Consider the following 23,872-nt stretch of genomic DNA (forward strand, 5'->3'; position numbering starts at 1 on the left):
ACACACATCCTCACAAACTTTCGCATCTATACATATAATAAATCTGTAGAAGGGTCAATTCTGTACATTGAAAATATTGAAAAAATAAATAGCAGGGGGTGTTTCTGGATCGATACCAAACCCAAATATGTGATTAAAAAAATTTTTGTCTGTCTGTCTGTCTGTATGTGAATTGTGAAGACATCACGTGAAAACTAACGGTTCGATTTCGATGAAACTTGGTATAATAATTATACCTTATTATCCTGGGCGTAAAATAGGATACTTTTTATCCTGAAAAAATACGAAGAAAAAAAATAATCTTAATTTTTCAGTTTTATCCATAGACGTTGTTCTGTAGAGTGTAGAACCGCGAACACACGTTGGGTATTATTATAGGCCTAGCCGTATTTGATGCCAATAGATATTTATAAGATGTTATTGTCAGAGTTACTCAAAATGAAGAAATAAACCATCCACGCGAAGACCGACATCCGCGCGGACGGAGTCGCGGGCGGAAGCTAGTTTATAATATTAGTTTAGTTAGTTACTTTTACGCAAAAGTTATACAGAAAATAGTTCAGTGACATGCTTTCGATAGATTAATGAAAAAAATGTGTCTACACTTAAACCATCTCAAACATCGTGAATAAAAAGGAAAAGCATAACAGCTAAAGAGCTTATTATATCCTGAACTAACGGGCTGATTCGGGTAGATAGAACCTAGTGAACGCAGGGATTAGGTACATACTACATGTCCAATTGTTATATTAATCTGTGAAATTGGTCTTGCAGTTCCCGAAATTAACGCGTTCATACATACTCTTCAATCTTATATAATTAGTATAAAACTGTGTGATATAAGTTGCTATTATAATGCATGTCTTAAAATATCTGCCCTATGTGGTTTTTGATTCCTCTATGAACATAATCTAAGATCTATCCACACACTATAATTAAGAGCAGTCCATATCTAACCAAACCAAATACCGGAGTGCAAATTTTACTATTAGGTATTACTTAAATTTTTCCGCCATTTTTTTATTGAAGTGAAACTTCTTTATCGGGGTTGGAAAAAAATTTAGTGTAACATTTTTTCGTTACGCGTGACATTTTTCCGTTACGTGCCATCTTTTTCTTATCCCTACCACGCGTGATTCGACTTATTTTTGTAAAGTTGAATATAGTAAATTATTTTTTTGAAAAATAAGGTCATAAAGAAGTTTCACTTCTTACTTGTGTACACTAGTACACGCACACATTTTTTTTTATACGACAGGCTCTAGGGCGTCGCAAATGAATATACATACATAAACTCGCAAACGTAACCCTCCTTCATTTGCAGTTGGGTAATATCCCTAACCACTTAAAAATCTTTATCTATATTGGTTTGTATTGCGAAGTTAGTAAAAGGTTTGAAAATTAAAACGACAAGGTAAATAATGTACTTTTTATTTTGTTATCTTAATAAAAATTTTCAGTATTGTCACATTCTTTGTACATATATTCATAATCAGTTACACATATATGACATATTCATTTATGTGAATTCCTAATATTATGTACATTGTACGTGTAGGTATATTTGCAGCACACTTGCTTCCAAAACTCATGTAGTAAAAACAGTTCTAATAAATAAAATACAAAAATAATTAATGTACTTTATATCCTCATTTCCTCTGTTTTCCTTTACTCTTCCCAGCATTTCCTTTGTTATTCCCAAACTTATTGAACTTATTAAATTTCCCGGCAAAAGCTCTTGGATTTTTATTTCTAGAATCTTGATTCCGTCCTTGAAATTTGCCGCCATCTTTGTTTGGAAATCTTTTACCTTGAAACTTTCCACCATCCTTGTCTGAAAATCTTTTCTTTCCTTGAAATTTTCCACCATCTTTGTTATTAAATCTATTTTTCCCTTGAAATTTATCAGCTTTCCCTTCATTATCTTGTTTTCCTTGGTATTTCTTTTTGAGTTTCTTGTCCAGTCGCATTTTCTTGAAGCCTCTCGGTTGTTCACTATCATCCGATTTTCTTTTCCTTGATGGGTGTGGTGTGAAAAGATCTGAAATTTGATAAAAATAATTCTTAAAAATAATATGCAGGATTGGATGAAGGATTTCTGGCAACAATTTCTTTTTTTTTAATATTCAAAGGTAATCTATACTAATATTTTAAAGCTGAAGAGTTTGTTTGTTTGAACGCGCTAATCTCAGGAACTACTCTGGTCCGATTTTAAAAATTCTTTCGGTGTTAGATAGCCCATTTATCAAGGAAGACTACCTATAGATCATCACGCTAAGACCAACAGGAGTGGAGCACGGGTAAAACCGCAAGGCACAGCTAGTAAACAAATATAATTATTAAAATAACTACCTTGTTCAGGTTCAGCCCCAACTTCTTGTCTATAATAATCTGCATCATCGTCTTGTTCTTCTGCATTCTGAGTTTCAGCCGCTGCTAACTCCATTAACCTAAAATACAATATCAGTTTAGCATCCTGCTTGCTAATAATAATTGTAATCTATTACATATAATAAAATCGTAGGAAAGTCAAAACTGTACATTGAATATTCTTTTAAAAGAATACTTGGGGCGTGATCTACAATAGATACCAAAGCCAAAAATATAGCTTTTAGAATTTTTGTCTGTTTGTCTGTATATATGTCCGGGCTAATCTCAAGAATAACTGCATAGATTTACTTCAAATTTGGTACAGAGATAGCTTGACTCCACCCGGAAATCCCACGGGAACGGGAGCTCTTCGGGTTTTAATACGCGGGCAAAGCCGCATGCGGAAAGCTAGTATATTGTAATATAAAAATAACAATCCTATTGATCACTTACCTTTGATTCTCAGTCAGTTCTTTCTTCTTCTTGATTCCTTCTAGAGCCTTCTGTTTCAACTCTTCCTTCTCTTTCTGTTTCCGTTTAACATTCTCTTCTTGTTGTGATTTCCGTTTTTCCTTTAACTTCCTGCAATTTAAAACAAAAACGGCTAGAAAAAATTCAAAAAATCTTTGTAAAAAAGCTAAATTTTTTATGTCAGGCTAATCCAGCTGACTATCTCGAATCTTGTGCACTCCACAAATTAAATACCTTAGAACAGCGAAGGGATATTATTGATATGATGCTCTTTTATGATATTGTAAACAATAAGTTGGACTGCCCGAATATTCTCAGCAATATATCTATTCAGGCGCCATCGCTCCGCACTAGACACACACACTTATTCAGAGTACCGCATGCATCAACCAAGCATCTGCAACACTCAGCTCTTTTTCGTTTGCCAGATATATATAATAAGAAATTTTCTAATGTGGACATATTTAAGACATCTCGCTCAAATTTTAAAAAAGAAATCACTTTTTCCAATAATTCATAATAACTATTATATAATATAGGTTTCAGTACTTAATTTTTAGTTACTTAAAGTACATACATACATACTCTCATTCACACACTCACTCACAACAGACTACACACCATACCTACACCTACACTCATCACAATAGTATTTTGTTTATTATTTTAACGTATATCTTTTCCTCCTACTTTCTTACTCAATTTTCTTTGTCACATGTTTATTATAATAATTCTATTAATGGAATTCCTTTTTATTGGCGTATTGTTCAATTATTATGTAATTATTGTAAGAATAGCTGTAAGGAATCAGAAATAAATAAATAAATAAATAAATAAATAAATAAATAAAATTATAATACCTAATTACTATAACTATGGTCCAACTTCCAATGTTATTAGAATACGATCTTTTGATAGCAAACAGGTTAAATCTTAATATATATAAATCTCGTGTCACAATGTTTGTCCTCAATGGACTCCTAAACCACTTAACCGATTATAATAAAATTCGCACACCATGTGCAGTTGGATCCAACTTGAGAGATAGGATAGTTTAAACATGTAGGTACCACGGGCGAAGCCGGGGCGGACCGCTAGTATGATGTAAATTGTAAGCAAATAGTAACGTTGTCATACCGCGAGAATCGAATGATGTATACAAATTATGTTGCGTAATGCAATTCGGTATCCAAATAGCATTTGAACCAAATTATACCACTTAATTTCATTAATTCCATACCTCTTCTCTTCTCTCTTCTTTTTAATGAATGCCTTTTCTTCTTCTGTCTTCTCTACAAGCTCGTGGAATAGAACCTCTCCATCCATAAGACCATCTTCAACCTAAAAAAATATTTTGGTTATTTATATTGTAACTTAAAAAAAATAAATTTTATGCTTTCTTAGTTTGCTTTAACAAAAAATAATAAAGGTATTTGACTACTGTTTAAATAGAATTGAAAATAAACAAGCTATTTTTTTATGCTGTTTTATATGTAGAAAATACACTTTAGTATGTTTCAGTGAAAAACGAACAATTAAAAAAAAATTAATCAATCAACTTTTACATGTAAATAATGATAAATTACAAGAAAATAAATGTTTCAATAAAATTAAAGTGCATGGTCTTTGTAATCTTTATAATCATGTACCTTTATTAATTGCAATGTCATCCTCGGTCCCAATTCTACCAATCTGATTGCCGATTGTGAGTTCTCCGCAGCACCTCTAGAGGCCAAACTCTGTGGTAGGGTCACTTGGTTGTTTGCGTCATCTTCGAACTCACTCTCTGATAAAAGTGCTGCCCTGAAATATTAAACAAAGTTATAAATGCTTAAAATTTTCCAAAAAGTTCAGGGAAGTAAATAAATGATTTTTGTAACAAGAAAATGAGCGTAAGAGTCAAGCATAGGTATCAGAAGTGAAACTTCTTTGCAAAGATTTGCAGATACTAAAATCGTTGCCTTCCTCCATGACCAGACGCAACCTTGTTATATTACTCTCAATGCGCTTAAAGAAGTTTAACATAATAAAAATTAAATTTTGTAATGTTGCATGTAATTTAATGGAAAAATAAAAATAGTAACTTACTTATCAAAAAACTCTGAAATATCCTTACAGCGATTGAGGTTTGGAATTTTTCCTTGCACCATCTAAATAAAAATAGATTGTTATTACAATAAATTTGAAGATTTCTTTGACTATGTTGAATAAAATACATTATTGTTTGTTTGTTTTGGTAATTTATTGTGATAATATAATGTAATTTATTGTGATGATTTTTTATAACAATAAAATTTAACATTTACCTTTTTAATTCCTTTGTTCAAACCAACAGGGATTGCTCTTATCACATAATGCCTAAAATCTATCAACTTTGTAGCTGGATTATAATTCATTAGAACACAGCGTCTGATGTTTTTTAACTTTACCTGTAAAAAATAAAAATATTTAGATATTTTAATTTGGTTTCAATTTTAATTATTTTAATTTTTAATTGGTTTCAAATACAGGGTTACTTGTAAAATACCAGCAACCTTGCAAATGTGTTTGTAACACTGGACAGGAATGTTGTTACTTATGATGTTAGCTATCTTGTCCTGCGAATTTGGTGGTGTTTTATAAGTAACCCTGTATATTCATATGAAGGAAAAAGTTATTGAGTAATAAATTGATTGTATCATGGTTTGGATAGTGAAAAGAACTGCCTTTTCTATTAAATAATATCAATAATATAACATAGAGAAATTAAAAAGTAGGGTAAGATGGATAAAAATAAAAATTTTTTAGAAATAAATATTATTTAAAGTTGGTAATATTTTCTATAATCTTACACATTATGTAATTGCTATATTTATAAGCTGAAATAACTTACAGTAGTGATATTGATTGTAGGGAACATATTTTGGAACATTGTAGCCATGAGTTTCATGTGCATTCCTTCTCCGGAAAAGCTATTGAGGACTATCAATGGTGCATTTTGGAAGGCTCTGGCATTCACATATTGTTTTCTGAGCGATGACACTACATCTCTTGATAAACTGAACTATAGTTTTATGAAAATAATAAATTAAATTGTATAATCAATTAATTATATATTAGCAGCAACAGAAAAGTCTATTTAATTATAAAATCACAAAAAGTCAAGTTTACAGGAGTTAAATAATAAATATTAGTCAATAAATTATTATATTCATTTTCAATAGGCAAAGATAAATTTAGTTAATTAAATACAAGGAAACAAGACAGAATGATATAAGTGTGTGTAAAAAAGAATATTCTTACATTATGAATTCTGAAAGTAAGTGTTGGTCCACGGGGCAATCTAGCCAGTCTCATGTACGAACCCAGCTCTGTTTCTGTGAATACCATCATATGTGACACATGCAGATATCCAGACACTGACAAGAAATCCTTAATAGTGTTTTTCTTTCGCTCCTTAAAGGTAAAAATAACATGTAAAACGCATGATCTCATATACTCTCATGCAATTATTAAATTAACAGCTTAAATATCACGTAAAACACATAAAAACAAGACATAATTTAATCAAAATATTACCTTTAATTGTGATGCAGTAAATGGTTCCATTATTTTTCTAAAATCTTTTGTAAGATCCATGAGATCTTTTGAACATTGTCCTCTGTGAATTACGAAGGAATGCGGAGCTTTTACTACATGCTCTGGTTCAAGCGCTTGCTTAGTGGCTGTATTCTTTTTAACACATTTTCCCTTACGTTTACCCATAGTGAAATAATTTTATTTTAACAATATAAACGATGGTCTCGGAACGTAAACAAAACGTGCGTATTTGAGGTTAGAAATACTGTCACAGTCACATTGACGTTGACGTCGACGAAGACCAATGATTTTTTTTTAATGTGTTTGTGTTCATATGGGAGCAATTTGAGCAAAGTATTTTAAATATTCGAGAAACCACACTGCGTTAGTTTTCATCACGATTACATTAGATTTGCGCTACGATTGGCACTATATATAAATTATAATGATGAACTAGCTAAATTTGATCCGCTATCAAACTATAATTATTAAAAAGTACGACATACCACAGAGCAAGTAATATAGGTACTACTACATACTATAAGTATTTCATATTTGTGAATTATTATCCCTGGTAATAGTCACAATGCTAGTGTTGAGTCCTTGGTTGAGTCTATAAATATTAATTGATCTTGTAACTTAGTTGCTTGACATGTACTATACACACAATATGCCAATAAAGAATTTATTTATTTATTTATAATTGAACTTATGAATATTAATATTAAAGGTATAACGGGTTATTGACAAATAAAAATGCTGCAAAACAAATCAAAACAGCTTTATTTCCTGCTGGTTCTTGAAATATCCCATACTTGCACATGAAACTAATCTAATTTACACAAGTCTCTTGCCCTATTGTTTGTTCACATGTCATATCCAAACCCTTATGTGAAACTAGAATGCTACATAAAATTGTCATTATGATTATTGCTGTGTACTTACATCACAATAAGGTCTACGAAAGAAAAAGTGAATCTCCAAAGGCTTTCGAAAAAATCTATATTAAGCTCACTTTAATGAATAGAATTTCTTCAATAATTATTACAATATAAACCTATTATAGTGCAATAAAACTTAATACTACGACTTTAGATAGACAGGAATTTGGTAACAAATGTGCTGGTTAAACTAAACGACATTCAAATATGCACCAATGAAAATAAAGGAATTTTTTTATTGGTTATTTAATGAACTGTGTTGATAATTTACAAATACATAGGTAATATTATAAGTTGGATGCAATATCGAGATAAAGCTGAGCAGTATAATATTTTTTAAAGTTAAAAAAAATCGTTTCAAAATGTACATTTCATGAAGCATTTGTTTAAAGGGACTGTATTGTGCAAAAAATAACTTCTCAAACACCATAAGATTTCAACATTAAGAGCAGTATTGTTTAATTTAAATTATCATTGATGAGCCCATAAAACATTTTACCAACTGCTCTCAAAATAAAAACATAAAGAACCTCATTAACATGTTTTAATAAAAAGGTAGAATAGAAGAAATTGTTACAAAATAAACAGATAAATGAAAAACAATTAGCAACCGTCAATGTCGAGGAACTATTCATTATACATAGAGCACCTACCACAAGTTGATTCCCTAAGCAACTCTTTTGGGCTTTCATTTCTCGATGTTTGAAAAACAATTGATAAGTATGATACAAAGAAGGTGGTCATAAATTCACTTCTAAATCATAAATTATAGTTATATTATTATGAAAAACTTGTGGTAGGTTCACGATATAGACAAAATGTTGTGGATCCAAGAATATAAAAAGCCCCTATTTACCCTATCAATTTAACTATTATCTATAGACCATCCTATTCTATCATTAGTTAAATACCATATTAATTTTAATAGAATAACCACAAAACCGTAGATTGCACATCCGATGCCAATGTATCCATCGACTAAGATTGACTAATTCTCTTTAATGGCAGTCAGACATGCTTAAAAACTTTAGTATTATTTGAAACGAAGACTTGAGATTTTATAGTATTGAACTTAAATTAGTACCTAGTATTTACTGACTTTCAATATAGTACTAAAGTTTTTCAAGTGTAAAAGTCGTACTATATATTAATATGCTGTTTAATTTGAAATTTATAACATTTGGATACGTGTTACATTAAAGGCCTTCTCTAATAAAATAATTTCGAACTCGTTTCGCGTATGACCAAAAATGTTGCCATACGAATAAATACTTAAAGTACGACACGTAAATTATTAAAAACATCGAAATTACTACACGTAATGATTACTTAGTCCCGCTTTGGGATATTCATGAGAATGAAGTGATACTTAAAGTGTAAACCTATAACTGTATTAGATACATAGCCGTATTAGTACACAATTTTGAAAGTGACATAAAAAGCTAAGAACACGCAAGTTTTAGTGAAAATTGTGACATCTACGATACACACGCAATATCTAGACGCGATAAATATACTATACGTATTACATCAAACTGTTTATACGCTAGTTAAATGTGGTTTTAAATGTATTAAGTAAATTGTCAAAACATTAATTATTGTGGCATGTGAGTTTTCGATGTTACAACCACAACATTAATCAAATGAAATATTAAAAAGGGCTATTTTTAGAACAGGTTGCACATTTCAATTATGAATTATAAAAATATGGATGTATTCGTTGTTTCATGCAGTTTTGCTGCACATTTGAGATTAACTTTTAATTATTTATAAAGGCGACAAGACCATAGAACATTTAGTTGTATCTATTACATCACACTGAAATTCATAAAATGTGTACCCTGATTCAAATTAAGCCAAGGTATCATCACAAGTATAATATCAATAAATAAACACAATGAAATGATAAAAAAAAAATATTGTAACAAACAGTAAGTAGTGTTGTTAGATTTTAAACAATTGATGATATTAAATATATCTATATATACTGACAGACAATTATTTTCTCTATATGTGCTTTAAATATAGCCATGGAAAAACCCTAAGAGATAAGCGTTAATAGCGTAACTATGGAGGTTAACACAAATAATCGATTTTCATAAAAAATTATGATTATTTGCTCAAACATTAATTGAGGTCAAACAAGCTTCAAAATGCAATTGAACCTTGAATTAATAGTGCCAGAATAGGGCACAGATTAAGACTTATTGCCTCGTTGTTAACCTTCAACTTTGGTGACACATATATTGGGGTTGCCAAGTTCAAAAATATTTGAACACCATTATTTGTTATCTGTGGTCGCCAAAGAGCAGGATATCTTGATACTAAGATGATGGTTGTATCACAAATGCGAGTGGTCGTTTTGTCGTTTAATGCTGATCCATCTGAAATACAATATAGACACATTATTTAACAGATTGTGTAGCAAAATATAAACAAGTCTGAAAGATATTGCCAATATAAATTAAATAAGAAGATAATATACTATCTGTGTAGTAAAATATAATTAAAACCTCATTTTATATCACTGGTATGTAAATTAATAAACAAAGTGTGTTTATTTATTCTTCAAAATGACAGTTGAGTAATTTTTAGCATGACTTTTGAATCTGGAGGCTAGAGAATAATTTAGGATACTCTTTCATAGAATAAAAAGAATTTTAAATAATAGAAAAAAGTCGATTTCGAGGCGTGATTCGAACCCGCGGTATTTAATGGCGGAAACACGCGGGTTACCCGCTTCGTGATCAAATGCCATAAAACTAAAATATCAAATTGTCAAACAACTTCCTAAAACCGCGCGAAACAGTCGCGGCCAGAAAACTAGTAAAAATATTAATGGTAATACACTCACTTGTTCTTGTCCGTTTGTCTCCTGGGACTTCATGACGTCTGGCAGGTCTGGCGGTGACGAGTATGGGGTCAGATCCAGGGCTTCAAATTCACCATTTTCTTTCCTGGAATAAAAGGGTTAAATGTATGAATGCAATTCTCATTGTTGTAATGAATATTTTTTTATGAAAAATAATGAAACTTGTCATAGCTTACATCATAAATTGTAAACTTTATTTGGATGTGGAATACAGCTTAGTTTCCATAACATTAGTTAAAAATCGTCTAAAATAAGATATGAGATGAATTTATTGTTCTATGGTACATTTTTTTCTCAATTTATCAGTTAATATGCATAACCAAAATGCAAAATTCTATATGATACAAAATTAGCCAGGTGAACTTTCTCTTGACTTTTTTATGGGGATAGTCGAATACACCCAGAGCTACAATGTCATCCATGACTCAACAAACAATTAAAAGCAAAGCAATAAAAATATCTCAAATATAAATTATTAGAGGGTAAATACTATGAGTAATTATATCTAAAAATAGTAAATACCATTATCTCTGTAATAATATATAACATAAATTATAACCTTTCTTTCTTTCTAAAGAAAATAATCAATGTGTATGGTCAAGATTAAATAATCTTATCAATACTCATTTAAAACTGGACATTGAACATATTAAATAAAAAATTATTAATAATAACATGTTTCTGATAAAAATGAGCATTATTATTAAATAAAATATATCTAAAAAGCCTTATTCTTACTTGTTAAATACCAACAGGCCTTTGTAAAAAGTATCATAAGCAACAGAGAACAAAAACACACTGACCATATGTTTCGATACATGACTGTGAACAGCATTACAATTTGACTATTTGTTATTTAGTATTATTATAAATTAAGAACCTTAGAGCAAGTCCGATAGGAGCAGGGCATTGTGCTTTAGCAGTCACAGAGGTCAAACCGTATTCAGCTAAGGTCTTTTCATCCTCCATCAACTGACTGTCCTTGTTGAATAACATTTGGCTGGGTGGAGCCACTTTTAGAATACCTGCAAAAACAATACATTACCTCTTAAACTATACAAACATTACAATGCTTAAACAAACACAGAAATTAATATATAGCTGAATATGATGAAAACATTAGCAAAATGATAATATTTTGCTGACTTGGACTTAATAAAATGCAACTATTTGCTTCAATACATTAACTTTGGAATTATGAGCACATTAAGTACATTTCTCTTTGATGCATGACGAAGAAAACACCGTGTAATACGCGATTTAAGCGTCAGACAATGTCTTGCAACTAAAAATAGATTTATTCTATAGTATTACAATACATACGCACCTTCAATCATTTTTTTCAGTTCTAATACAGTCGTTGTATCCTTTGCATCTGTGAAGATGGTTAACTTTTTTCGCCTAATCATTAAAAAGACATCCTGAAAACAAAAACCGTTTTGAGGTTACATATAGGGAATCGTCTATCTAACACCCACACAACGATTTCAAACAATAATTCAAGTTTTTCAGTACATGGAAAGTTTAAATATGATTCTCACCATGTTTAAATTATAATTAAAAACTATAAACTAGTTATTTTTATAAAAAAACGCTTTTAGGCGTACAAGCAAAATTAAATATCGGATGACAACTAAATAAATACAGATGATAAATATTTTTGTCGATGACTAGCCGAATCAGTTTAAAAATTATGATGTCCTTTTTAAAGAACAAAAAACAATTGTATTGTTTTACCGAGTTAATTTTATACCATTCAGAGGGCAAATAAAGTTTAACACAGTTATTTTTATTTGTGGGAGTGTAAATTATATTATTCAGACATTAAAGTTATTACCTAGCTAAAGTTAATGAACGAACGTTGAAATGTCACTTGGCGTCCAAAATTGAAAATATGTCTTGCTGTGTGTCTTGCAAGCTCGCTCTTGTGAAGTTTTCAAGTATTTATACCATAAATCTGCATTTACAAGTAAAATAAATTTAGAAAAAAATTAAAGACATAATTTATTAATAAACTCATGTGTTTGTGCATATATAAATTTATAATTATTACAAAATAATGTCATGTGTTTGATTGAAATTTTGGCATCTCAATTTGTGTATCTTTTGCTTCTATCCCAATAGGCATATTCATACAATTATCTTTAATATCTAAACAATGAATAATCCATGTATATCCGCATATAAGAACTTTAAATTTCTATGAGTTTCTGGTGAACTGTCCAACAATAACCGAATTATGTTTATTTATGTGCTGGTTTTCATTTTTATTACATAGTCATTTTACACGATGAACTCACAAATTTGTGTTAACTGCCACAACAAAAACGGCATAAACCAAACAAATAATCGCCTGGTCACTGAAAGTTGTGGCCATGTCAAGTGTATGAATTGTCTGCTGCAAGAAAAGTCTGGTTGCAATGCTTGTTCTGAAAGCAATGGTGTGCAGAAGGAGAATACTAGTGTCAATAACTCCTCCCAGGAAGAGGCTAAAACAGAATTGCCATTGGAGGTGCAAATAACAGAAGTAGAGGAAACTAAGAAAACTAAACCAGAAACAACGCACGTAAAAGTTGAAACAGGTAAGATGTTAAAATGAATAATAATAAAACTCAATTATAGTGTTGTTAACTATAACCACACAATAATATGTCTGCAATTTATAGCTTTGTCATAGCATTCCAATTGTAAAACATATGAAGCGTCTTTAGCTAAGAGTTATGAAGTTAATGGATATGCCATTGACAATTAACACCGCCATACATTGTTTTCTATATCCGAAGTGAATATTGTACAACAATTATTATTATTATTAGCCTTTGATCAGACTTTTGAAGACTTGTATGTATTACATATGGTAGGTTTTGTCCATTTTTGCAAGTCCATTTGCCAGTTGGCAAAGGCCTCCTCCAATCTCTTCCATTCGGACCTTTCTATTGGCACTCTACCCCCATTTTACAACAATACACATTACAAATCCGTACTAATATTATAAATGCGAAAGTAACTCTGTCTGTCTGTTACTCAATCACGCCTAAACTACTGAACCAATTTGCATGAAATTTGGTATGGAGATATTTTGATACCCTAGAAAGGACATAGGCTACTTTTTATTGCGAAATATGTACCTCGGGCGAAGCCGGGGCGGACCGCTAGTTAACCATATTTTTGTAGTTGTCAAATAAGAACTATTGACTAGAGTAGATCAACTGATTTTGATCATTCATTTTATATTTGAGGGATAGTACCTGCGGGTTGGTCCCATTTAAATTTTGTTTATTTAATTTTTTGTTAAAAAAGTAGTATTATGAAAGTGGGTTGATGTTTCTCTAATTTCTGCTGTTACCTATTGTCTTAATTTACATAAAACCTTAATCACTATAATAATAGACTGAAATTAACCTAATATATATATTAAATTATTAATACTAGCGGTCCGCCCTGGCTTCGCCCGTGGTACCTACATGTTTAAACTATCCTATCTCTCAAGTTGGATCGTACTGCACATGGTGTGCAAATTTTATTATAATCGGTTAAGTGGTTTAGGAGTCATTGTCACAGTCAAACATTGTGACACAAGATTTATATATATTGTAATATATATTATTAACCTAATATAATACGTATAATGCAGAAATTCTCACTCTCAGTGTAAAGTATTAAGTTTTCCTTCGATATATAAATATTATGATAATGTGTTTGTTTTGGAAAAAAAAATTCAATGTTGATATTGTGAGTCATAGTTAGAGATTATATTACTTTATTATTAGTCCGGGATCCATCGCCCATTTTTGCAAGTGATTACTATCAAGCTAATTTTTCGTGAGTAGCTTTATTTTGATGAGATGCCCAATAATTTCATGTACAAAACTCTCGATTGTGGTAGCTACCAGAGGAAACAAGGATAAAATATTTTGATTTGATGGTTCTCAAATATTAATTACTAACTGAATGTTTTTTTTTGTTCAATCTCAAGATAATTATCTAAATTATTCGAAAAAATATTTGTCCTACAAAATCTATGGTTTGATCAAAGAGTCCCCCTTTCCAATGTGTATCGATAACGAAGTCATCATAAATGATTACTAACCAGCTGATTTTTTTATTTTCACTTATTTAATACTTATATAATTCAACAGACATATTGTCCTACAAATTGCGTAATAAATATTTGAGAACCGTCAAATCAAAAATTTTTATCCTTGTTACCTCTGTAAGCTACCACAATCGAGAGTTTCGTACATGAAATTATTGGGCATCTCATCAAAATAAAGCTACTCACGAAAAATTAGCTTGATAGTAATCACTTGCAAAAATGGGCGATGTATCCCGGACTATATTGAAATGGATTTGGTAAATTTCCATTGCTGGAAAAGATTGTGTGCTAGAAAATATTTACACAAGTGTTATATCACTACATAGTATGTAAAAAACAAAGTCGCTTTCTCTGTCCCTATGTCCCTATGTATGCTTAAATCTTTAAAACTACGCAACGGATTTTGATGCGGTTTTTTGAAGTGAAACTTCTTTATCGGGGTTGGAAAAAAATTTAGTGTAACATTTTTCCGTTACGCGCCATCTTGTTTTTATCCCTACCACGCGTGATTGACGTATTTCTGTAAAGTTGCATTTAGTAAATTATTTTTTTTAAAATAAGGTCATAAAGAAGTTTCACTTCTTACGTGTGTACACTAGTACACGCACACATTTTTTTTTAATAGATAGAGTTATTCAAGAGGAAGGTTTTAGTAAATAATTTATTATGTTTTAGACAAAGCGGGCGAAGCCGCGGGTGGAAAGCTAGTAATGTATATTTGCCAAACAAAAGTAAAAAAATCTTTATTATACAAGATTTTGTTAAACTATGTGGCTAAGCGTATAGAATATTAATACTAAAAACTTTTTTACTACTTTTGTAGATGCAAATGGAGGCAGGTTCTACATTTGTACAGTGTGCAAGAAGAAATTTAATTCTCGGACGCATGTGTCTTATCATGCATATTGTAATGGACAGCGGAAGCCCTTTCAATGCCCGGATTGTAAAAAGGTACGATATTAAACTATTTTATGCTTTTATGCTCCTAACTGCAGTCTGTTTACTATTTATTATACATCTTACAGAAAGACAGTTAAGGGGGAAGTCAGTGAACTTTAGTTAATCAAAAATTATTCAAACAGGGGCCGAATTTAATTAACAAAAGCTTAACTAAAGTTTTCTATCTACAAATGTGAAGCATTGTGATCTGCGTTAATGCGGAATATTATATAGGCTCAAATCATTTGCACAGTTGTTACAGATCGAATGTTTTAATTTTGTTTATCTCCAATATAAAACAATATCTTATGCTTTATACAGGGAGTCCCACTATTGGTATACTAAGCGCGAAGGGACTTGTAGTTTTGCATACACTGATCACGTAAAATATACTTAAACAACAAAATTACGTCAAAAATTTTTTGCTAAATTTTTCCTGAAAATCCATGTTTTCTTCTCTAGCTTCGCGCAGCCGGTATATACCGCTTCTCTAATGTGAGCATTTTGTCTATGAAAACATAATATTAAACGATAGCTCATGTGCTGGTGACAAAGTTGGGCGGGTTGCTTGTTATGGGTGTACACATAGAGTTTTAAGAATTCATCTACTTGAAAAAAATAGCGTATGCAAATCTATAACCTCCTTTGGGCTTAGTATACCAACAGTGGGACACCCTGTATATCATACAATCTTGTATCAACTTTGTAAGTGGTAAATTTTTTATGATTTTTGTAAAATTTCAGAGTTTCGCATCAAAGTCCCACTATAAGTATCACATGCGGGTACATCGCAACGAGCGGACGTACTCGTGCGACGTGTGCAACATGAGCTTCATACAGATGTCCAAACTGAAGCGGCACAAGCTGAAACATACTAGTATGTAGCATATAATATTAAAGGCGTAGATGCGTTAAATGTAAGTAATCGTTCGAAAAATGGCCCCGGTTACGCACATGTCAAACGTTAACATTTAAAAGCCGAAAAAGAGATGGCACGCTAGTTTCTATACGAAAAAAAAGAGACATACATATTCAAGTCTGGTCATTTGACCTGAATTTATGGTGCCACTTCCTGAGCGCGTATAACGCATCTACGCCCTATTACCTTTGATATTATATTATTGGAAGCGTTGATTATCAATAACTAGCGGTCTAGGCTCTAGCGGCTTCGCCCGTGGTACATGTTGACGTTTTCTCTCCATAAGAGCCAACCCCGTACTTCAAGGAATATTATAAAAAAATAATTAACAAAATCAGTTCTTGAGTTTTGCGCTTACTAACACATTTAACAATTCATTTTGAATATATAGATGTTTTGTCTTGAGCATTATTTAAAGAATAGAAAAAAATATGGCCAATGATTGGCCATTGGCCACTAAATAACGCAAATTAATAATTTTTAGGGACTGTTACTAACAAAGCGAATAACCATAAATACTTAAACAACAAACACAAGAATAGAATAAATTCGATTGCTCTGGCGGGTCACGAGTGGCTGAATTGGTCAGGCATCCGCCCCGGAATGGCGCGAAAGGATGCGGGTTCGAGTCCCGCCTCGTAATCGAATTTTTTCTATTCTTTATATATAAAAATGAATCCCAAAATGTGTTGGTAAGCGCATAACTTGAGAACGGCTGAACCGATTTCGATAATTCTTTTTTTATTAAATTCCTTGAAGTACGAGGATGGTTCTTATGTAGAGAAAACGTAAATATGTACCACGGGCGAAGCCGGGGCGGACCGCTAGTTCTTTATAAATTTATATATGTACTTAAACAACATTCAATTACATATTAGGTAATAGAATAGAACAGTTAAAAAAAGGGGAAATAGGGCAAACTGTTACATGGCCTGTGTACAGTTTTGAATTATTTACTTTTTCCCAAATCTTTATCATCATGCAATAATAAACAAATACATATATTTTCAGAAGAGAAAATGTTTTTGTGCACCCAATGCAATAAAGGGTTCAACAACTCCACCGCCCTCCGCAAACACACCCTAACTCACACGGAAGTGAGGCCATACACTTGTGAGGAATGTGGAACCAAGTTACGCGACGGCTCTAACTATAGAAAACACATGGACAAACATAAAAGTATGATAATATTGTAAATTGTATCTGATGTAATGTATGTATTGAAATAATTTATTTGCTCCATTTGTCGAATTCTGACGTTTATTTTTTATTGACTTTTAACGCGTCTTATGTCGTAAATAAAATCGGTATATTCAACATCTAGAAGTTTCAATAGGTATTGAATAACCATTTAATAAAATGAAAAAAAAAATTCCATGAAAGTATGACCCATTATTAAATTAACATTTCTAACTATCCAGAGAAGCGGTGGTCGTGCAGTATATGCAGGCACATAAGTGAAACCCGTCTCGAGGCAGAGCTACACATGCAAACGCACAACACTCCCGCCGATACCAGCATCGTTGCCACCGGTACGGGTACCGGTATGGATACCGATACGGGTATCAATGCAGATACCGGTATGGACACTAAGACGGGTGTAGTAGTGGGTGCCGATGCGGGTACCGTTGCGGTTGTCGGTACCGGTGTGAGTGGCGCAACCGATTCGGGTACCAGTACGGTATTGGTTGCGGGTACCGGTATGAGCCTCAGTGTTGTTGTGGCGATGCCACTGCGCAGACGGCATCAGTGTCCGCGCTGCCCGCAAGCTTTTCACTCGAGGAAGGATATGAGGAGGCATGCCGCTGTGCATACAGGTTAGATACAGTTGAATTAATTAATATTTGTGATTTTAAACCAAATCCAGCGTCACTAAAGAAAACATTATTCATTCCAAAGTATGTTTAGTTTATATAAAGTCTATCAAGACACATTCTGGTGCCATTATTTTAAGTTTAGATCCTGATACTGAACTTTTTTAATATTACCTTTTTAGATACTAAGCCGTACCGCTGTAAATTATGCGATCGCCGTTTTAGACGGAAAGACAATCTAGAGAGGCACATTCGTAACACGCATCCTAAATACGTGCCCGCTACAGCCGTAGATTGTGACGAGACTGAGCTCAAAAAGATGACGAACGGCGCTGCGGACATACAGACAGACATCTCCCGCGAAGCCTACGAGAAATACGAGAAAACTAAACTGGAGATTCTCAACCCGCTCCCGCCATTACCGCAAGACGTCATTCAAAAACACATCAGCGTAACCACAGATAAAAATAATGACGTCACGTCAAACGTCATAGACAAATTGTCTATACTAGAAGCGAACAACGCGCGGCAAAGTGTCATCGTCGAGAAACGGAACTGGGACGTCGTGAAAAAAGTGCCAAGCCCGGAAAATGAGTATGTTCATAAAATTAGGAAAGCTACTATACCGCTCCCGCCGATTGACCAAGAGAAGTTTCAGAACGTCAAGCGAGGATTCTTGCCGGACAGTATGACGATGGCGCCAATAAAAAATGTGGAGATTTACAAGAAGATTTTGTATGAGAAAATTGATAAGGAGCCAAATGAAGTCATACAGAATCCGAAGATGCACTGGAGGCGCAAGATGGAGCAGGATATCAATTGGTAAGTTATTGCCTGTTGTCAATTACACTTGGTTTTTCTGCTTCTTTTAAAAGTTTCAGTTCAAATCTAGGAACACATAAGGCTAAAAAAAAGATGTGTTCGCGGACTAGTGTACGGACGTAAGAAGTGAAACTTCCTTAAGACCTTATTTTTCAAAAAATAATTTTTTTATGCAACTTTACAGATATACGTCGAATCACGCGTGGTAGGGATAAGAAAAAGATGGCGCGTAACGGAAAAATGTCCCGCGTAACGAAAAAATGTTACACTAAATTTTTTTCCAACCCCGATAAAGAAGTTTCACTTTAAAAATATAATGTAATACATTCCATAGTGTGCAACTATTACATATAGTTGTTTTTAATTAGTTTTAAACATTCAATTTACTTAAATTTAAAGTTAAAACCCTATAATATATAATGTCAGGAAATAATAACATCTCATCTCTTTATTTTACATTTACAGATCGTAAAGTTAAGGCTGAAGAAACGGACTGCTAAGTATCTTACTATCTATTCATTTTATATTTTAACCACCTTAATTAATTTCTAATTCTGATAGAAAACTTATCATTGTTTTGTCCTAATTTGAATATATAAAATATGTAATAACTAATAAGATAATGTTGTAATCATTTTTATTAGACTCTTGATGTATATTTTAAAGCAATACAGACATATGTTTAGGCTCTGTGTAATATTAATGTTTTTAAAACTATTAACCCATTGAGCCCCGAACGGCCCGATCGGTCCACGACACAATAGATTTTCTATTGTGTCTGTGATTCCGGGGCCTGAGTTATTACAATTGTTTTTCAAAAATTAAGTGTCTAAATATAGAAAATAAAATGATGCTATACATACATAAATGCAATGTTTAGTGTGATGCTTGTCGAATTTTGTTAAAATAATTTTATAAATGTACATGAGATCTATATAGTGTATTGAAACATTTAAAACACAAAGGAAAGCCTTAAAATATAAGCAAGTGACTTATTTTATGCATGGCAAAGCAGAAACAATTTTAACTTTAAAATGAAATACTTAATTATTTTTTAAATTGAAATGTCATTGTAAATCAATATTTTTTTAAATACCAATTCTGCTTTCGCATTATTCCTTTGGTGTCAAGCTCGAGTAATAAATAATCTATACTGTGTAAACGCATGAGTATTTAAAAGAAGAACAGGGTATTGAAGTATGTACATGATATTGTATCCTACATATTTGTGTTGTGAACTGTCAAAATGACACTTCACGCATAGAGGTATGCTTTGTAGCATGCATGTTTTAAAGTAAAAAATTAATTACGATTTCAGCATAATAACTGTATAATGCTGCATTTGAAACTTGTATCAAGAGAATTTTTTATAGTTTAATTTCAAGTTTCAATATGCTATGTAGATCTAATATGTTAAACGCCAGTTGTTTGCTGTGAAGGAGTGATTGGTGCCTATGTGGCTAAGTGGTAAGACTGGTTTTGGTGTGAAAGAGTAGAGAATATTATCCTAAATGATACAGGTCGATTTTGAAAACATCGAAACTTTTTAAGGGATATTTTTTTGGTTTATGGGAAACTTAAATGATGCTATCTCAAAGATAGTTCGGCCTAGTTGACATTTTTCATTTGACTATTTAAATAACAGTTATGTTATATGAGGCATTGTGTGTATGTTAAAAAAAATAAGAGAATATATTATAATAAGAATATTTAGCTAAATATTCTATACTCGTAAAGATATGTAAGGACAGTTTTATATGGTTTTGTATGTGGCGTTTTGATGGATCAAGTCAACAATTTTATAAATATATATTGTTTAGTTTGTAAGTGCGTCAAAGACGCTTTGTAGGTGTAAGTTGTCACTATAACCCGACTGCTTCAGTGGGGTAATGTGATTCATATCATTGGCTAATTAATATACATAGACAACTTTGTGATTAGTCAATGAAGTTTTGATGTCGCCATATTATTACAACATAGTATGATCCTTTTAATGTAAGGGTTAAATGTAGGATAATAATTCAGGGAATATATTATAATGATAATTTTCCTTATGGTGCATTATAGTAGAACACTGTAGATTGGTAGACTCATAAATTCTGGATCATCTCGCGGTGTCCAATAAATGCATCTGGATATTCTATGGTTTCTAGAGGCATCACAATGTCTTGTAGATAAGTAAAGTACATATTGAAATTTTTGGTGTGGATCAAGTGACCCAGCTTGAATATACCGAGTAGTTATAGAAGTGAAACTTTATGTAAATTTTGTCTATGATTCTGTACACTTTGCCTTCATCTGTTGTCTATGTATACGTAATGAGTGAGATTTAAAAAAAATTGAGCCAAATTATTTGATCTCTTCGGCAAATTTGGATATAAATTCTTATAGGTATATTGCAATTTTTACCAATTGAATGTTACCATGTATTGGCATTTGGCATGTAGGAGTCCAAGTTACATAATATTATACGGCTTATTTAACGAAATAGTCACAATTTTATTTATAAAAGATTATCTTTTAAATTTGGATGAAATAAGCCTGTTGTCATACGAGGTGATTCCAATAAGTATACATATTTAGTTATTTCATGTACTTATTCCAGGAAATTGCAATTAAAAGCAATATTTTTTCAAATGAATTTACATTTTAGATTATAAACTCAGAAGATTATCCGTCAATTGCTTTTTAAATGCTGATTATCTATTGGTTAATAGGATTACTCCATATTAAAGTGTTAACCCCCAATACCCTACCTACTTTACTTATTTTCGGTTGCCTCGTGCGGCAGTGGGCTCGATTGTAGCATGAACTACACCATGCATGACTGAAGATCGTGATCTCTTACACGTAATGATCTCAAGGTTAATTTAAGTACATTTCAAAATTGATTGTCGATTATCAGAATAAAGACTAACGCTCACGCGACGAAATCATTCTTTGGAAATATTAAACGAACTATATTTTTGATTTGTATAAACTTGATAACGAAAATTTGATATGAAATTTAACTATTTAATTTTTATTTTTGTATAAATTATATCCAAGTGAGCTAATGTATAACATACCTGTTCACTCTATTGATGTAGTTGTAACTCTTGTTTAAACGAAGTTTTATAGCTGTGTGTGTCCAGTATACGCGTTGTATGTGTCAACGCACACAAAAGCAATATGTTACTATTGTACTATATTTCATTTGTCGTTATGGATTAACGTACAAATACAATTGTAATGAAGTCAAACAAATAAAGCAACATGTTTAAGTTACTTTTGTATTTTAATTGAAGTGTCCTATTCAAAGGTAGTTGTTAATGATGGCATATAGGTATGTAAAAGTTGTTAAGTTCAGTCAGGATGTAATATATTAATTTATCTGGTAACTTAACACAGTAATGTTTTTAAGAGAGTTGAAGTTCTGCTGCCAATAATTCAAATATATATTTATTGTTTATGCATTTTTGATTCAGAAGGGACAGAATTGTGAATACACAATAAAACCCATTATTCTTAAAAAAATTAGACTTTAGAATTGAATGTATCTAAATTAAAAGTTTAGTTTCATTTTATTAAGTATCCGAATGAACACCACGCAGTATAATATAAAAATTGTATTTTATTTAAAATATATTTCACAGTAACAGCCGGCAAAACAATATTGGCGAGTGGCCAAACTTTAATGCTACAATAGCGAAATACAGGGCCGGAGTGTTTTTTATATAATCACTTACATTCTGTGTTTTTAATAGACACTACTATAAACTTTTGTTGTAAGCGTTCGTGAAAATGTTCTAGAACGATACTTGCAAAAATTTGTTCACTGAATGTGATTGATTAATTGAGGGACTGATACATTATTAATGAATTATTTGTGCAAGCGTTTTGCTTAAAGACCTTCCCTTTACTTACCAGTTACCACTATGCACGGATAAGGATACTAATGCCATTCAGTAATAGTGTCCTCTTATTCTTTTTCGCCGTATATAGTGTATTGCAATGCACGAATTAATATAACTAGTCCATACCTGTATAGCTATTTATCACTATCGGTAGTCGGACGCCCGCGTTTCGTCAAGGTGTAGTGTACACCGTTCAGTGTCAATGCTAAGAACACGTGATTCTTTTTGCATTTAATTATAATATTCTTATCTTGTAATCTAAAAACGATAAAGACGTCTTCAACCTTACCATTTTTAAGTAAAAAAGAACATGGAAGACAATTTTGTGAATGAAGTTCTGGACTTACATAAAAGAGGAGATTGGAAGACTATAGCGCAAAAGTATCACAATTATCCAGAGAGAAATAAATTATTATGGGTGTATCCAAGTGAAGAAAATTTTGAATTTATAAAATGCAATTTAACGGAGCTCAAGTGTAGAAACATATTGAGTGTTGGTTGTGGAAGTGGCCTGTTAGAGTGGATGATTGATCGTGCTACTGGTAAGGTTTTTAACAATCTACGATTACAAATAATGATAATTTTAAAAAATGTATGATACCTACTACCTACCTACCTACCTACTATACCTACCTACAGGTGTAATATTTGGTTCTTATTTTAAAATAGGTTTGGTTCAGCTCTGTTGGGTATATTTCATGATTGTTCAGGGTATAAAGTAAGTTTTCAATTTTTTGGTATTGTTTTTATTTTCAGGAATCCCAGTTTCCGGAATAGAAGTAGATGGCACATGGTGGAAATGTAAATACGCCCCGCCCACTTTTATCGATCTCCATATCACATCGCCTGTGTTAGAGAAAGACAGCAATACAATTCAAGTTCTGAAAAATTGTGTGGACACCGCCTTATTATTTTGTTATTTTAATGATGGAAATGCGTTTAGGAATTACTTGGAATATTTCTCCGGTAATGTTCTGATTATAATTGGGCCGGATAAAGATGGCGTGCATACAAATCCGAAACCATTTGGAGATATAGGTGCCAAATGGAAATTGTATGCAGCACAGGAGGTTCGTGATAGTAAAGATTTCATCGCTATTTATTGTAAAACGAAAATATAAAATACGAAATATAGAATGTCTTTTTTGTTATAGAAAATCGTTCTTAGTTTAAA

The 23,872-nt window shown here is 31.9% G+C and overlaps 4 protein-coding genes across 4 annotated transcripts; 2 read left to right on the plus strand and 2 right to left on the minus strand.

Annotated features, from left to right (window-relative positions):
• Positions 1–1,499: 1,499 nt before the first annotated feature.
• On the minus strand, positions 1,500–6,657 carry ppan (Brix domain-containing protein peter pan). The gene is made up of 10 exons (XM_090101708.1): positions 6,400–6,657; positions 6,124–6,276; positions 5,714–5,884; positions 5,148–5,270; positions 4,930–4,991; positions 4,491–4,644; positions 4,082–4,182; positions 2,824–2,952; positions 2,353–2,450; positions 1,500–2,041 (listed from the first exon to the last, which is right to left on the minus strand). Exons 1-10 carry the CDS (start codon positions 6,583–6,585, stop codon positions 1,650–1,652), a joined length of 1,569 nt encoding a protein of 522 aa, XP_089957834.1. The 5' UTR covers positions 6,586–6,657; the 3' UTR covers positions 1,500–1,649.
• A 507-nt stretch (positions 6,658–7,164) lies between these two features.
• Positions 7,165–11,861, minus strand: EloB (transcription elongation factor elongin B). Its single transcript, XM_090101709.1, has 5 exons — positions 11,754–11,861; positions 11,540–11,633; positions 11,093–11,237; positions 10,195–10,297; positions 7,165–9,724 (listed from the first exon to the last, which is right to left on the minus strand). The coding sequence occupies exons 1-5, from the start codon at positions 11,754–11,756 to the stop codon at positions 9,710–9,712; spliced, it is 360 nt and encodes a 119-aa protein (XP_089957835.1). The 5' UTR covers positions 11,757–11,861; the 3' UTR covers positions 7,165–9,709.
• Positions 11,862–12,111: 250 nt separating this feature from the next.
• On the plus strand, positions 12,112–22,069 carry LOC149908287 (uncharacterized). The gene is made up of 7 exons (XM_090101710.1): positions 12,112–12,794; positions 15,132–15,259; positions 15,992–16,124; positions 17,178–17,345; positions 17,588–17,983; positions 18,163–18,802; positions 19,268–22,069. Coding segments are annotated over exons 1-7 (1,758 nt in total). The 5' UTR covers positions 12,112–12,502; the 3' UTR covers positions 19,269–22,069.
• A 798-nt stretch (positions 22,070–22,867) lies between these two features.
• Positions 22,868–23,819, plus strand: LOC149908288 (uncharacterized). Its single transcript, XM_090102343.1, has 2 exons — positions 22,868–23,240; positions 23,455–23,819. Exons 1-2 carry the CDS (start codon positions 23,009–23,011, stop codon positions 23,817–23,819), a joined length of 597 nt encoding a protein of 198 aa, XP_089958469.1. The 5' UTR covers positions 22,868–23,008.
• The last annotated feature ends 53 nt before the right edge of the window (positions 23,820–23,872 follow it).

The sequence above is a fragment of the Colias eurytheme genome, chromosome 5 (genome assembly GCF_061535395.1).
Source record: "Colias eurytheme isolate Ceu_HAF_F1 chromosome 5, ilColEury1 Martin Lab GWU primary, whole genome shotgun sequence".
Classification (NCBI taxonomy): domain Eukaryota; kingdom Metazoa; phylum Arthropoda; class Insecta; order Lepidoptera; family Pieridae; genus Colias; species Colias eurytheme.

What these genes read in the sequence shown, in the direction of transcription:
- ppan (XM_090101708.1), bottom strand. Translation starts at nt 6,585, where the DNA reads ATGGGTAAACGTAAGGGAAAATGTGTTAAAAAGAATACAGCCACTAAG. An exon ending in CTACAATCAATATCACTACT is followed by an intron (nt 5,271 to 5,713) that starts GTAAGTTATTTC and finishes TATTTTTTACAG; the next exon opens with GTAAAGTTAAAAAACATCAG. An exon ending in TGAACAAAGGAATTAAAAAG is followed by an intron (nt 4,992 to 5,147) that starts GTAAATGTTAAA and finishes ATTTTTATTTAG; the next exon opens with ATGGTGCAAGGAAAAATTCC.
- LOC149908287 (XM_090101710.1), top strand. Translation starts at nt 12,503, where the DNA reads ATGAACTCACAAATTTGTGTTAACTGCCACAACAAAAACGGCATAAAC. An exon ending in GCACGTAAAAGTTGAAACAG is followed by an intron (nt 12,795 to 15,131) that starts GTAAGATGTTAA and finishes CTACTTTTGTAG; the next exon opens with ATGCAAATGGAGGCAGGTTC. An exon ending in GCATGCCGCTGTGCATACAG is followed by an intron (nt 17,984 to 18,162) that starts GTTAGATACAGT and finishes TTACCTTTTTAG; the next exon opens with ATACTAAGCCGTACCGCTGT.
- EloB (XM_090101709.1), bottom strand. An exon ending in ACTGAAAAAAATGATTGAAG is followed by an intron (nt 11,238 to 11,539) that starts GTGCGTATGTAT and finishes TTGTTTTTGCAG; the next exon opens with GTATTCTAAAAGTGGCTCCA. An exon ending in CCTATCGGACTTGCTCTAAG is followed by an intron (nt 10,298 to 11,092) that starts GTTCTTAATTTA and finishes CTTTTATTCCAG; the next exon opens with GAAAGAAAATGGTGAATTTG.
- LOC149908288 (XM_090102343.1), top strand. Translation starts at nt 23,009, where the DNA reads ATGGAAGACAATTTTGTGAATGAAGTTCTGGACTTACATAAAAGAGGA. An exon ending in GATGATTGATCGTGCTACTG is followed by an intron (nt 23,241 to 23,454) that starts GTAAGGTTTTTA and finishes TTTTATTTTCAG; the next exon opens with GAATCCCAGTTTCCGGAATA.